Raw genomic sequence first — 15342 nt, forward strand, 5'->3', positions numbered from 1 at the left:
GGGAAGGATCTGCTTCCAAGCCCATGTGATTGTTGACAGATTTAGTTGCTTTCACATAGCCTTCTTTATAGGTAGTTCACATTCATGACAGCTTCTTCAAAGCCAGTAAGGAAGAGAGGGTCTTCTGGTTAAGAAGGACATTATATTCTTGTGGAATGTAATCATACATACCCTGTCACCTTTGCCATATTCTGTTGGTTAGAAGGAAGTGATAGGTCATACTCATACTCAAGCAGGGAGAATTACCCAATGGTTTGAATACCTGGAGGTGGGAATCACAGTGGTTACCTTAGAGTCTATCTGGGTTTCACGTGGAAATGTGTGGTAAAAAGACTGAAAATAACATTGGATGTGGAGACTAGTAGAAAGGATAGCAGATAGCAGTGATTATGCTGTCTGTGAAAGTTCAACTTAAGAGCTTTAGAGTGTCTTTAGACAGTTGGTATGATATGATTCTCAGTTTCTTACTGAGTCCAAGGAAAGCTGATAGCTGAAGGAACTGATGAAGAAAGGAAGATAAGAGGATTTAATAGAGAAGTATAGGCTGAAAAACTCCCAAGCTTGCTATTTGCTAGGAGTGAGTCTAGGAATTTTATGTATTCCCCAATAGCCAAAGTGTGACTAGTAGTCAGCCAGCCAATAGAAGTGTCTTATTTTTTGTATACATTTTTCTCAGCTATGATTCATTCTATAGAAAAGACTGGGGCATAGCTCTGATACTTTTAAATAACGGAAAATTTCATGTCTTACTAGTTCAACTATTGGAAAGAGACTATAGAGACCTCATGTTTCGCCCTGAGCCCAAACTCTTGGGGGAAGGGGCAGATTACCCAGCTAGATTAGCTTGCTGACCCCCCATGATTAAGCAGCTATGACGCAGAATGGATCACTTCATATTACCAGTATTAATAAAGTAGAAGGTGGTGGTAGTGGTAGTAGTAACAGTGATAGCAATTAATATTTATTGAGCACTGATGGAATAGTGATTCCTTCATGGGGTTAGAAAAGGGTACTGACATTTTACAACCCTTTCAGTTTACTTATGGGTTTATAGATAAGGAAACAAAGACTTAAAAGGGAAGTAACTTAGGCACGCTCACACAGTTAGAATATAGTGGAGTAAGTTTTGCAAAAAGATAAAAAGATGGAGGATAGTTAGAAAGAGATAATGAACATAAGAAAAATAGAGGGCCAACCTAGGTGGTCCTAGGTGTTTCGTTGAATACAGTGCACCCTAAGCTTTTTGGCACCAGGGTCTAGTTTCATGGAAGACAGTCTTTCCATAGAATTGGTTGGGGGATGGTTTTGGGATTATTCAAGCACATTATATTTATTGTGCACTTTATTTCTATTATTACATTGTAATATGTAATGAAATAATTATACATTTCACCATAATGTCAAATTAGTGGGAGCCCTGAGCTTGTTTACCTGCAGCTAGGTTGTCTCATCCAGGCATGATGGGAGACAGTGACAGATCATCAGGCATTAGATTCTCATAAGGAGCGCACAACCTAGATCCCTCATATGTGCAGTTGGCGATAGGATTTGCTTTCCTATGAGAATCTCATGCTGCTACTGATCTGACAGGAGGCGGAGTTCAGGCGGTAGAGCAATGGGGAGTGGCTGGAAATACAGATGAAGCTTCGCTCACTCTCTGTCACCATCACCTCCTGCTGTATGGCCTGGTTCATAAGAGAGCATGAACTGGGGGGGTTAGGGACCCCTGATCTAATAGACAGTATTGTCTAGTGATTAAGACTGTGGGTTCTGGAGCCAGGCTTTCTGGATTTGAATCCTGGTTTTACCAAATACTACCTCAAGCCTTAACCTTTCTGAGATTTAGTTTCCTCATTGTAAAATGGTAATAATACTACCTACCTAATAGGTTGTTATGAGCATTAGATGAGTTGGTGCATTAAAAAGTACTTGTTAAAACATTAAGTGGCCTGGAATCAGTTTCAAATTAAATATCAATTCTAATAGAATAATATATTCTGGAAATAGAGCATTGAGGAAGATGGCAGAGAGAAAATTTTCCAAGAAATAATATCAAACAATTCCCCAAACTGAAAATTGAAAGGGCTCAGTGACCAAGTAATCAGAACAAAGGATAAAAAAAGCCCCACATGAAATTTTTGTATATCATAGATTTAAAAAAAGATTCTGAAAACTTCCAGAAAAGAAAGACAGGAAACATATAAAGGACTAGAAATCAGAATACTGGATTTCTCAATGCAGTTCTGGATTCTAGAAGAAAGTAAAGTAGTGCCGTCAAAATTCAGAAGGAAATGTTATCTGCCTGCCGACAAGCAAAAAAATAAATTTTTATACATGCAGGAAGTCAAGAAAATTCAACTTTTTACTTTCTCTTAGGACACTAATAGAGGATGAGGTCCAGGAAATGTGATCCAGCAGTAGAGAAGGGAAGTCCAAGGACTTCAGACTTGTAGGAGACTTGAGCAGTAACCAATATAGGTTGGAACAAAAAGATGGAAGGTCTGGGCCTGGCACGGTGGCTCACGCCTGTAATCCCAGCACTTTGGGAGGCCGAGGTGGGCAGATCACGAGGTCAGGAGATCGAGACAATCCTGGCTAATACGGTGAAACCCCGTCTCTACTAAAAATACAAAAAATACGGGCGTGGTGGTTGGCGCCTGTAGTCTCAGCTACTCGGGAGGCTGAGGCAGGAGAATGGTGTGAACCCGGGAGGTGGAGCTTGCAGTGAGCCGAGATGGCGCCAGTGCACTCCAGCCTAGGCGACAGAGCGAGACTCCATCTCAAAAAAAAAAAAAGATGGAAGATCCAAGGGAAAACGTAGAGTGAATAAATTATTTGATTATTTGTTGTATCCAAGAAATAGTAATGATAGGCGTTTAACAGATCTGTTGGAATTCTGGAAATATTAGTGGAATGTACTTAAAATTAAACAAATGAAGAAACAAGGCAATGGTTAACTTTAGTAAAAACATTGTTCAAGAAAAAGTAGACTCATAGTACACTTGATTCAGCAATGAATTACATGTATGTATATATGAATACTGGATATTGATTTAAGCAAAATGTTATATTTAACTCTATTTTGGGGATGGGAGTGGGATAGAATAATAAAAGAATGCTGCCTCATTTGCCCTAAGAGCAAGTCTACAAATAATATCTTGACTAATAATAGCAATATAAGCATATTATTTAGCAGTACACAAAGTAAATGTTATAAGAGATGGCTAAGAGTTTAAATTTGTTTTCTATAGAAACAGTATATGGGAGGGGGCTAGGAATTGCAGTTTTTGTTATAATCTCTAATAGCATGTCTTTTTTTAAACTGTCCACATATTAACATTATTTTGGATGATATAAAATAATTTTTTAAAAATCGTGCATAGATAATGTACAAGTGAAAGAGAAGCCAGTGATTTTAGCATACCTCTAAAGAAAAAAAAAACAAGTTCTTACTGAACTGAATTCCTGAGTAGTTATTTCACTAAGTCTCTCAGATTGCTAGCCTGCTAAATGTAGAAATTCTTGCTGCCTAATGCCCTTCTCTCCAATGGCAGCTGCCTCATTGTTCTGCGAGGGGAATAGCAGTTGTTAACACACAGTAGAACAAAACGATTGTAGTCAGATGTTAACCACATATTTAGTATACTAATGCAGTAGAATGAAATGAAACAATAGACAAAAATAGCACAAATACTGACTTAACAGAAACACTGGATTGTTGTGTACATCCCTACTTCAGGGAGGTGAAGTGTGACTTAGGTAGCTTAAAAACAAACTCATTTTGTTGATGCTGAATGATATCAGAATTAAGTTGAGATTTTTCTAAGTGAAACTACATTGACAGATACAGGACAATTGTTAATGAGATGAGTTGTAAATGTTTGAAGAATCAGGTTTGTTTCAGTTTCCTGCATGGAAAGGTAATCAGATATTTGAATGTGATTGGTCACTTGGGTCTTTAGAGAAAGCGAATATTTGAATAAAGTTTATCTCTTAAAAATGTATCTGTTAAAAATGTTTAGACTTTGTTGAGTATATTTTCATTATGGTCATATTTAGAAGACTGATTTTGATTGGAAGGCTTTTACCTAGAGAATATTACCATATTCAATATGGAAAACCATACTGAACAACGTAAAACATCTTTCAAACTAAGAAAGATCAAAGTGTTCATAATAGGAAATGTGGAAGTTTTTAGGGCATTCACATAACAGATTCCAACTTCACTCTGTAGTCTTAACTCCTTGTTCAGTGCGTAGGCCAACTGATTTTCTCATCTCCTCTGCCACCCTCCCCTTCTACCTCTTCCCAGCCCTAGTACTCCCATGTGAAATCCTCCTGTATCTTTAAGGTTCAGTCAGGTATGTTTTTTTCTTACAGTATTTTGTTTGATTCTCTGCTAGCTGGGAGCGCTCACCTCTGTTTAACTCCTATTGTGTTAAATTCTCTGTTTTTTGGTTGTTTTTTAATATCCTTTATCTCATAGAACAGGAGTGGTATCTTTCTCTGGATTTTCTGTCTTCCAGGGTACCTTATGCAGGCTAAATGCTTACAGAGTTTTGGATTCAGTTTTTATGTAAATAGAGATTCAGGGCTCTATAAAACAGCCCTTTCTAAAAGTAAGTTGTTTTAATAGGTTTACAGTCTTACATGAATCCTTTCTACCAACCCCTTAGTGTGGATGGGACATTTGTTTAGTCATTCCTGACAAATGACTTTTGATTTTTGTTTTTCAGTCTTACCTCCAGTATTAGTGCCTCGTCATAATGAATTCAATCCACAACACAGCCTTCTGGTTCAGTTTAGGAACCTGAGCCACAATGAACCACACATGCCACAAAATGCCACGTTTCCAGATTCTTTCCACCAGCCCAACAACACTCCTTTTCCCTTATCTCCAAACAGCCCTTATCCCCCTTCTCCTGCTAGCAGCACATATCCCAACTCCCCAGCAAGTTCTGGACCAGGAAGTCCATTTCAGCTCCCAGGTAAGACTTTATTTTATTGATACCAAAAAAAAAAAAAATTCCTAAGAATCACAGTTGTTCTTACTGTGGGCCCTCTGGGTGAACTGTTACATGCCAAGGTATAGCTGTTTCTGACTCTTTATTCTTTAGGTAATTGTTTGATTTCCAGAAGAGTTTAGATTTTATTTTGCCAATTACCATATGTTTAAAAAATGGAAGTAGCCCTATTTGACTTAAAGATTTTCTTCTATTTTATGACACTCAGTACCATTTATTGTCTTTTATATAACTGATACTGTGATGAAAGCTATGGCATTCAATTTAATCTTCAGAATGACTATGTGAGATAGATATTCCTGTTTTACAGATGGAAAAAGAAATTCTAAAGTAAATTTTAAACTTTTAAGTACCTTACCTAGGGTAGGGCTAAGAACTAGAGCTTCAGACCCAGGTTTGTCTAACTCTAAAGTCTGTGTTCTTTCAACTTTACTGTGTGGCTTTTCAAATTATTTAAGACTTTAGAAGTTAAAATGAATCCTGGTTATCTTTAGTTAGATAACTGATGAACTGATTTCACTGGAGAAAGATAAGTAGATTTTGTAAAGTTCTAAATTTTGTTAATGGCATGTCATATATGGACATGTCAGTATGTCACTGTCAAGAAATATTTGAACACCTGCTGTTGTCAGGCAGAGTCATATATAAGTACAGTAAGTCCTCACTTGATGTCATTGATAACGTCTTGGAAACTGACTTTAACTGAAACAGCATATTACAAAGCCAGTTTTATCATAGGCTAGTTGATATAAACAAGAGTTAAGTTCTTGTGGTATATTTCTGGTCACAAAAATATCACTAAATTTATCAATAAAGACCCAAGACTCTTCTAATATTAAACATTGAAATAAATGTGAGCTGTGCATATCTTTAAGAAAGATCAATAAAAACAAGACTGTTATTTACTTAATTATTCTAATTCATGGTCATGGGTAGCCAGAGCCCATTCCAGCAACTCAGGGCACAAGGTGGAAACCAATCCTGAATGGGACGTGATTAAATCACAGAGTGCACTCACACACACCCCGGCACTCACGCTGGGACTGTTTAGACATGCATACCAGTTCATCTAATGTGCACATCTTTGGGATGTGAGAGGAAACTCGGGTAACCAGAGAAAACTCAAACAAACATGGGGAGAATGTTCAGACTCACACAGACGTGGCCCTGGCTGGGAATGGGTTTTTTTCCTCATCAGCATCATAACAAAATGATGCTGAACAAAACACCATTGAACAAAACATTATTCAAGGACCTACAGTATATTCTTTGTGATTTCTCTACTGCAGCAAAATATCAATTGGTATAGTTTTTTCTTTTGAAGAGAAATTAAGTGCCAGCTGTTTAACTTGCTATTAGGAATTTGCTCAAAAACAAATTTTCATAGTTTGTCTTATATTCAGTGCTGATTGTAGTTCTGTCTCAAAATACATCCTGTACAAAACATTGGGATGAAAGACAAATTCGGTTCTTATTTATAGTTACTGAGACAAAAAAGTATAGCTGTAGCTTTTGCAAAATTTTCAACTATGAGTGTTGAAACTCAAAGATTTTCTAGTTAACATTTAGTTTCCTAAGTGAATTACCTAACCATTTAATAGGACACAACAGCCATGTTTGGATGTTGCACAAGCGTTAGACAATTGCTGTTAGTGTTGATGGCAAATTTTGAAGGGACATAGTTTTACTTTCCAGTTTTAAATGACAGTATACAGTATGTGCTGATCTTAATAATTTAAAAGTGTCTCTGTAGTAGATATATACCCAAATGAGGAAAATCTGTACTTCAGATTGATATGTAATAGCTGCAGTTTCTCTGAACACATAAAAATAAAGGCAAAATTCTTGACCTTGAATTCTGTTTTAGTGAATTTTAGGACTGATCCTTGTATCCTGGATTACCAGGGATCTGGGCTAAATAAATATGGATTTGTAGTAGGTTTTCAATTGCCATTAGGTGTGCTGTCTGTTCTCCTTTTCCCTTGCCCTAGGATAGTATCCTACATTTTTTTGTGTGTGATGTTCAGTAATGAAGCTTGCTGGTAATCTTAAGAATTTTCTAAAGCTTTTAGAGTAATAATTTTGAGCAGAATGAAGATTTTAATTATTATTTTTTTCCTCTTAGCTGATACGCCTCCTCCTGCCTATATGCCACCTGATGATCAGATGGGTCAAGATAATTCCCAGCCTATGGATACAAGCAATAATATGATTCCTCAGATTATGCCCAGTATATCCAGCAGGGGTAAGAGAAGTACTCACTTCATTTATTTTGTAGTAGTAGTTGTTTTTAACTTATTGGCTACTTTTTTAAAAACAGCTTTATTGAGGTATAATTTATATGCTATAAAATTTTTTTGTTTTAAGTGTATGATTCAAAGATTTTGGTAAATACCCAAGTTTTGCACCACAGTCTAGGTTTAGAATATTTCCATAACTCTTTAAAAAGGTTTCTCTGCGTATTTGCAGTCTATCCTCACTCCTATCCTCAGCTCCACATACCCTCTAATCTGTTTTCTGTACCTGTAGATTTTATCTTTTCTGAACATTTTATATAATTGTAATCATGTAATAATGTAGCCTTCTTTCACTTAGCATGTTTTTTCAAGGTTCATCCGTGTTGTAGCATGTATCAATAGTTTGTTCCTTTTTATTGCTTAACAGTACTCCTTTATATAAATATATCACATTTATTCACCAGTCAGTGGGCATTTGAATTGTTTCTGTATTTTGATTATTATAAACATTTGCCGCTGGGCTCAGTGGCTCACGCCTGTAATCCTAGCACTTTGGGAGGCCAAGGCGGGTGGATCCCTTGAGATCCGGAGTTCAAAACCCCAGCCTGGCCAATATGGTGAAACCCCGTCTCTACTAAAAATACAATAAAAATAAAAAATTACCTGGGCGTGGTGGCAGATGCCTGTAATCCCAGCTACTCTGGAGGCTGAGACAGGAGAATCACTTGAACCCAGGAGGCTGAGGTTGCAGTGAGCTGAGAGTGGAGTGCCACTGCACTCCAGTGTGAGCAACAGAGCGAGGCTCCATCTCAAAAAAACAAACAAATAAAAATCGCATGTAAGTCTTTTTGTGGATATTGTTTTATTTCTCTTGGATAGATATCTAGGAGTGCAATTGCTGAATAACATGGTAAGTTTAACTACTTAAGAAAACTATAAAACTTCTCTGAAGTGGCAGTACCATTTTACATTCTCACCAGCAAAGTATGAGGGTTCTATTTTCTCTGCATCCTCCTAACACCTGTTATTGTCTGGCTTTTTAATTATAGCCATTCTAGTGGGTGTAAAGTGCTTATTGTGGTTTTAATTTGCATTTCTCTAATGAGTAATGATGAGCATTTTTTAAATGTACTTGTTGGCCATTTATATATCTTCTTTGATGTGTTTATTTTAAATCTTTTGCCCATTGGGTTGTCTTACTGAGTTGTAGGAATTTTTTGTATATTCTGGATATGAATCCTTTATCAGATATATGATTTGCAAATATTTTCTCTCAGTCTGTGGATTTCTTTTCATTTTCTTAATGACATCTTTTTGAGGGTAATAGCTTTAAATTTTGATGAAATCCATTTTGTCAGTTTTTTCATTTCTAGATTATGCTTTTGGTGTTGAATTCAAGAAATTTTTGTCTATCCCAAGGTAATGAAAATATTATCTTATGTTTTATTTTAGAAGTTCTATAGTTTTAGCTCTTATATTAGGTCAGTGGTTCCTTTTGAGTTAAGTTTGTATGTGGTATATGGTAAATGTCTACATTAAGTTTTTTGCATATAGAAATCCAGTTGGCTTTGCCATTTGTTGAAAAGAGTATCATTTCTTTGTTGAATTAACATCTTTGTCAGAAATCAATTGACTGTAAATGCCAGGGTTTATTTCAGGACTCTGTTGGCTTACATATCTATACCTCATAGTCTTGATTGCTAAAGCTTTCCTATAAAGGTTTTTCCCCCTATTTTTTTGTTGTTTTGTTTTATTTTTAATTTTTAAATTATTTATTTATTTTAGAGACAGAGTCTTGCTCTGTCATGTCCAGACTGGAGTGCAGTGGCGTGATCATAGCTCACTGGAGCCTCAGACTCCTGGGCTGAAGTGCTCCTCCACCTTAGCATCCTGAGTAGCTGGGACTACAGGCATGCATCACCATGCTTGGCCAATTTTTTTGTTGTTGTTGAGATGGAGTCTTACAGTGTTGCCCAGGCTGGCCCTGTTTTTTTGTTGTTGTTGTTTTGTTTTTGTTTTTTTATGGCAAACTATATATAACATAAAGTTTACCATCTTAACTATTTTTAAGTGTACAGTTCAGTGGCATTAAATCCATTTATAATGTTGTGTGACCATCACCACCATCCATTTCTATAGCTCTTTTCACCTTGTAATATTGAAACTATACCTGTTAAATAAAAATTTCCTATTCTCCTTTTCCCCCAGCCCTTGGCAACCACCACTCTGCTTTCTAATCATGATTTTGACCACTCTAAGTACTTCATATAAATGGAATCATACAATATTTGTTTTTTTTTTTTTTTTTTTTTTTTGTGACTGGCTTATTTTTCCTCAGGGCACATCCATATTGTAGCAATGTCAGAATTTCATTTCTTTTTAAGGTTGAGTAATATTCCGTTGTATGTATATACCAAATTTTGTTTATCTATTCATCCATTGATAGACACTTGGATTGCTTTCACTTTTTTGGCTATTGTGAATAATACTACTGTGGACATGGGCGTACACATATCTCTTTGAGATCCTGCTTTCATTTCTTTTGAGTATATACCAGAAGTACAATTACTGGATTACATGGTAATTATATTTATACTTTTTTGAGGAACAGCCATACTGTTTTCCACAGTGGATGTACCATTTTATATTCTCAGCAACAGTGCACACGGATTCCATATTCTTCACATCCTCACCAGCACTTGTTTTCTATTTTTTAGATATTGACCATTTTAATGGGTATGAAGAGATATCTCACTGTGGGTTGTTCTGTATTTTTTTGTCTATCTTTTTTTTTTTTTGGATAATTGACAAATGAAAAATTGTATATCTTTATGGTGTCATTGTGGCTTTAATGCCACTTTGGTTTGAGACCTTAACCTCCTTAGTTTGTCCCAAGTTTAGAAATATGTACTGCTATTTTATACGTTTCTTAAAACAATGTGTTTTTATGTGTTTTCTATGTTTGTGATAATACTGAATGTGTGTTATATTGAGTGCTCTGTATTCCTAAGAGCAGTTAAATTTCCAGACCCCTAATAGTTTTGTTAATGTTTCTATAATGTCTAGAATTTATCAAGAAATCTCACTATATTAATTTGCCTATAATTTAAAATCTACCTTCATTTACCATAAAAATGGAACATGAATTTCTGGATTTGAATTCCTGTTTCTCTACTTATTTGCTTTGCAATGTAGGTAGTTTTTAAATCTCTAAGCCTGAGATTCCCCATTTACAAAATAGGGATGATATGCTGGAATTATTAATATGTTGATTAAATTAGTCAATACATGTAATGATTTTAGCACACAACATTAGGCCGTACACAATAAATAGTATTATTTTTCTCCTTTTAAAAATATGGACTGTATTTACTCCACTTTATTCTCCTTTTGAAAATATGGACTGTATTTACTCCACTTAACCTCCTTTTCTTTTCTCCTGATTTTCCAGAGATCATAGTGCCATTTAATAGTGTTATATGTTAGATGTCCATTGGAATGTAATTTGTCTCAGCCAAACAACTGAGCCCCTTTAGAGGAACTTGATACTCACATTTTCTCACCTTTGTAGATACCTTTTTCACTAGAATTTCTTCTCATTTCAGTCAGATTATGTGTATTTTCTCCTTTCTTTTTGCCAAAAAAGTGACAAAAAGAAAATCAAAGTTAAACGGCAATGCCTGGAACCACCTGTTAGCAACAATACGTCTTCTGCCTTGAGCAGAGGCAGTGCTTTTCTGGTTCCTCTTTTCCTTTTAACCAAAATTGCCTTTTTAGTTTTGCCTAGCATTTTTTTTTCTATAAGCTTCTGCTCGTTCTTAGCTCTAATCTTCTTGATGTTACTCTTATAACTTCATGCGACTCATTTGTACCTGTCTTTAGGAATGGGCCTCTACATGTATAAACTTTGTATAAACTTTAAAATCTGAGCTCTTAAGACTTCTTTGGGTTTACAGTGGTTTATTTTCCTCTCTTCCTTCTCATCTGCATTCTTTGCCATTGAATACTCAGAATTGATTTATTTTCCTCTCTTTCTTCTCATCTGAGTTCTTTGCCATATAAAACTCAGAATTGAGTTTTAAAAGTTAAACTATTCTATTAAAAAAATAGTTGGCTGGGCGCAGTGGCTCACTCCTGTAATCCCAGCACTTTGGGAGGCCGAGGCAGGCAGATCACCTGAGGCTCAGGAGTTTGAGACCAGCCTGGCCAACATAGTGAAATCCCATCTCTACTAAAATACAAAAATTAGCCGGGCTTGCTGGTGGGTGCTTGTAATCCCACCTGCTGGGGAGGCTGAGGCTGGAGAATCACTTGAACCTGGGAGGTGGAGGTTGCAGTGAGCCGAGATCATGCCACTGTGCTCAATCATGGATGACAGAGCGAGATTCCATCTCAAAAAAAAAAAAAAGTTAACCAATTATTTTAAATTGCCTACATAGACCATGTGATTACTCTTACATTTTCCTTGGTGTTATTTTATTCCTGCCCCTTTTTTTTTGAGACGGAATCTTGCTCTGCCACCCGGGATTGAATACAGCGGCACAATCTCGGCTCACAGTTCTCCTGCCTCAGCCCCCGACTAGCTGGGATCATCATACGCATGTGCCACCACACCCGGCTAATTTTTGTATTTTTAATAGAGACGGAGTTTCACCATGTTGGCCAGGTTGGTCTTGAACTCCTGACCTCACATGATCTGCCCACCTTGGCCTCCCAAAGTGCTGGGATTACCGGTGTGAGCCACCGCACCCGGCCATATTCCTGCCTTTTTTGAAAGAGAATTGAGGGTCTGTGATTTCTTTGCTTGATTTCAGCTCCAGGAAGGGTGCTGGGATGTAGAGCTTCCATGTATCTCTTCTATGCTTTGTGTCTATTATGAGTTACTGACTTTTATATTAATGAGTTTGGCCAGTATTTTATATTGTGTATAAACCTTTTTCTGTAGGCAGTTCTGGCATGTAAAATTTAAACATATACCTCTATTTACCCAAAGATAATGTTCATTTAGTTGTTTTTTTGTTTTTCTTTATAAATAGACTTTATTTTTTAGTTCAGTTTTTGGTTCACAGCAAAATTAAGTGGAAGGTACAGAAAGTTCTCACATACTCTCTTCTCCCACACAGGCACAGCCTCCTCCGTTATCAGCATCTCTCACCAGAGTGGTACATTTGTTATAGTCAGTGAGCTTCCATTGACACATGATTATTATCCAGTGGGGTTCATTCTTGGTTTTGTACATTCTGTGGGTTTTTAACACATGTATCCACCCTTATGATATGATACAGAATCATTTTTTACCTCTTAAAAATTCTCTGTGCTCTGCCTGTTCACCTCTCCTTCCCCACAACCCCTTGCAACCACTGATCTTTTTACTGTCTCTATAGTTATGCCTTTTGCAAAATGTCGTGGTTAGAATCATACAGTATGTAGCTTTTTCAGACTGGCTTCTTTCACTTAGTAATATGCATTTAAGTTTCTCCATGTCTTTTTATGGCTTGATAGCTCATTTCTTTTTAGCATCTCTATTAGGGTTCTCTAGAGGGACAGAACTAATAGGATGTATGTAATATATATGAAAGGGAGTTTATTAAGGAGAATTGACTCATGTGATCACAAGGTAAAGTCCCACAATAGGCCATCTGCAAGTTGAGGAACAAGGAAGCCAGGGGTGGATCAGTCCAAGCCCAAAACCTCAAAAGTAGGGAAGCTGACAGTGCAGCCTTCAGTCTGTGGCCAAAGGCTCAAGAGCCCCTGGCAAACCACTGGTCTAAGTCCAAGAGTCCAGAAGCTGAAGAATTTGAGTCTGATGTTTGAGGACAGGAAGCATCCAGCACAGGAGAAAGATGAAGGCCGGAAGACTCAGCAAGTCTGCTCTTCCATCTTCTGCCTGCCTGCTTTATTCTAGCCACGCTGGCAGCTGATTAGATGGTGCCTACCCAGATTGAGGGTGGGCCTGCCTCTCCCAGTCCACTGACTCAAATGTTAATCTCCTTTGGCGACACACCCACAGACACACCCAAGAAACAATACTTTGCATCCTTCAATCCAATCAGTTTGACACTCAGTACTAACCATCACAGCACCAAATACTATTTCATTGTCTTGGTTGTACCACAGTTTGTTTATCTGTTCACCTGCTGAAGAACCTTTTGGTTGCTTCTAAGTTTGAGCAATTATGAGTAAAGCTGGTATAAACATTCATGTGCAGATTTTTTATGTGGATATAGTTTTCATCTCATTTGAATAAGAAGCATGATTGCCAAATTTTATGGTAGGAGTATGTTTAGGTTTGTAAGAAACGGCCAAAGTGCCTTCTAAAATGGCTGTATCATTTTGCATTCCCAACTATAAATGAGAATTCCTGATGCTCCTCATCCTTACCAACATTTGATGTTGTCATTGTTTTGGATTTTGGCCATTCTAATAGGTGTGTAGTAGTATCTCATAGTTGTTTTAATTTGCAATTCCTTAATGACATAACATGTTGAACATCTTTTCACATGCTTACTTGACCAATCTGTGAGTCTGTGGTGGGCTCCCTACTCATATCTTTTGCCATACTTTAATCAGATTGTTTTTGAGTTCTTTGTATATTTTGAATTATAGTCTTTTATCAGATAGAACTTTTTCAGATTTTTTTTTTCCTAATCTGTGGCTTGTCTCCTCATTCTCCAGACAATGTCTTTCTCAGAGCAAAAGTTTTAAATTTTAATGAAGGCCAGCTTATCAATTATTTCTTCCATGAATTGTACCTAAAAAAAGGCATCATCATACCAGAAGTCATCTAGATTTTCTCCTGTATTATTTTCTAGGAGTTTTATAGTTTTGCATTTTACATTCAGGTCTGTAATCCATCTTGGGTCAATTTTGTGAAGAGTGTAAGGTCTAGTCTAGATTTACTTTTTTGATGTAGCTGTCCAGTTGTTTCCTGTATCATTTTTTGAAAAGATTTTTTTTTCTTCCATTGTATTGTCTTTGCTCCTTTGTCAAAGACCAGTTGACTGTATTTACTTGGGTCTATTTCTAAACTCTATTCTGCTCCTTTGATCTGTTTGTCTGTTCTTTTATTTTATCATGATCTTGATTACTGTATCTTTATAGTAAGTCTTGAAGTAGTGTCAGTCCTCTGACTTCGTTCTTCTCCTTTGATATTGTGTTGGCTATTTTGAGGCTTTTACCTCCCCATGTAAAGTACAGAATCATTTTGTCTATATCCAAAAAATAGCTTGCAGGGATTTTGATTGGTATTATTATTCTATAGATTAAGCTGGGAAACACTGCTATCTTGACGATATTGAGTCTTATTCTTGAATGTGCAGTATTTCTCCATTTATTTAGTTCTTTGATTTCTTTCATCAGAGTTTTGTAGTCTTCCTCATAGAGCATGTTCCTATTTTTTTATATTTGTGCCTAAGTATTTAATTTTGGGGATACTAATGTAAATTATAATTTTTTATTTTAAATTTCATTTGTTTATTGTTGCTGTATAGGAGAGCAATCAACTTTTGCTTATTAACCTTGTATCCTGCAACCTTGCTATAATGCTTACTAGTTCCAGGAATTTTTTTGGTCAGTTCTTTCTTATTTTTACATAGACAATCATGTAATTTGCAAACAAAGACAATTTCCTCCTTTCCTATCTGTGTACCTTTTATTTATTTATGGCATTAGCAAGGACTTCCAGTATGATGTTGAAAAGTGGGAGAGGAGGCATCTTTGCTTTGTTTTTGATCTTAGCAGAAAACCTTCTAGTTTCCTACCATTAAGTATGATGTTAGCTGTAGATGTTCCGTATCAAGCTGAGGAAGTTCCCCTCTATTCCTAATTTGCTGAGTCTCACTTAGTTTTTTAGTTTAACTTTTTTGTTTAAAATAATTTTACAGATACTGATTATAGTTAAATCCTTCAGGTCTCTGAAAAAGAATTTTTTGTCTCAAATTTAAACCTGAATTAGTTTATGTTAGAAAAACAATTAAAAATGTGTTGTTGCTGCTATGTTCTGAATTGTGTCCTCCCAAAATTCATGTTTTGAACCAAGGCCTGGGCACCTCCTCACTCCACCCAGAGGGTTGGGAGGGTAG

The 15342-nt window shown here is 36.4% G+C and overlaps 1 protein-coding gene across 8 annotated transcripts in view; it reads left to right on the plus strand.

The window, feature by feature from the left end:
• Positions 1–15342, plus strand: part of SMAD5 (SMAD family member 5) — a 50012-nt gene that overhangs the window by 23436 nt on the left and 11234 nt on the right. For all 8 annotated transcript variants that reach the window (XM_003829249.6, XM_003829250.6, XM_055112712.2 and 5 more), the window contains 2 exons: positions 4737–4988; positions 7150–7269. In XM_003829249.6, the coding sequence (XP_003829297.1) occupies positions 4737–4988; positions 7150–7269 (372 nt within the window). The remainder of the gene's footprint in view (positions 1–4736; positions 4989–7149; positions 7270–15342) is intronic.

The sequence above is a fragment of the Pan paniscus genome, chromosome 4 (genome assembly GCF_029289425.2).
Source record: "Pan paniscus chromosome 4, NHGRI_mPanPan1-v2.0_pri, whole genome shotgun sequence".
Taxonomy (NCBI): Eukaryota; Metazoa; Chordata; class Mammalia; order Primates; family Hominidae; genus Pan; species Pan paniscus.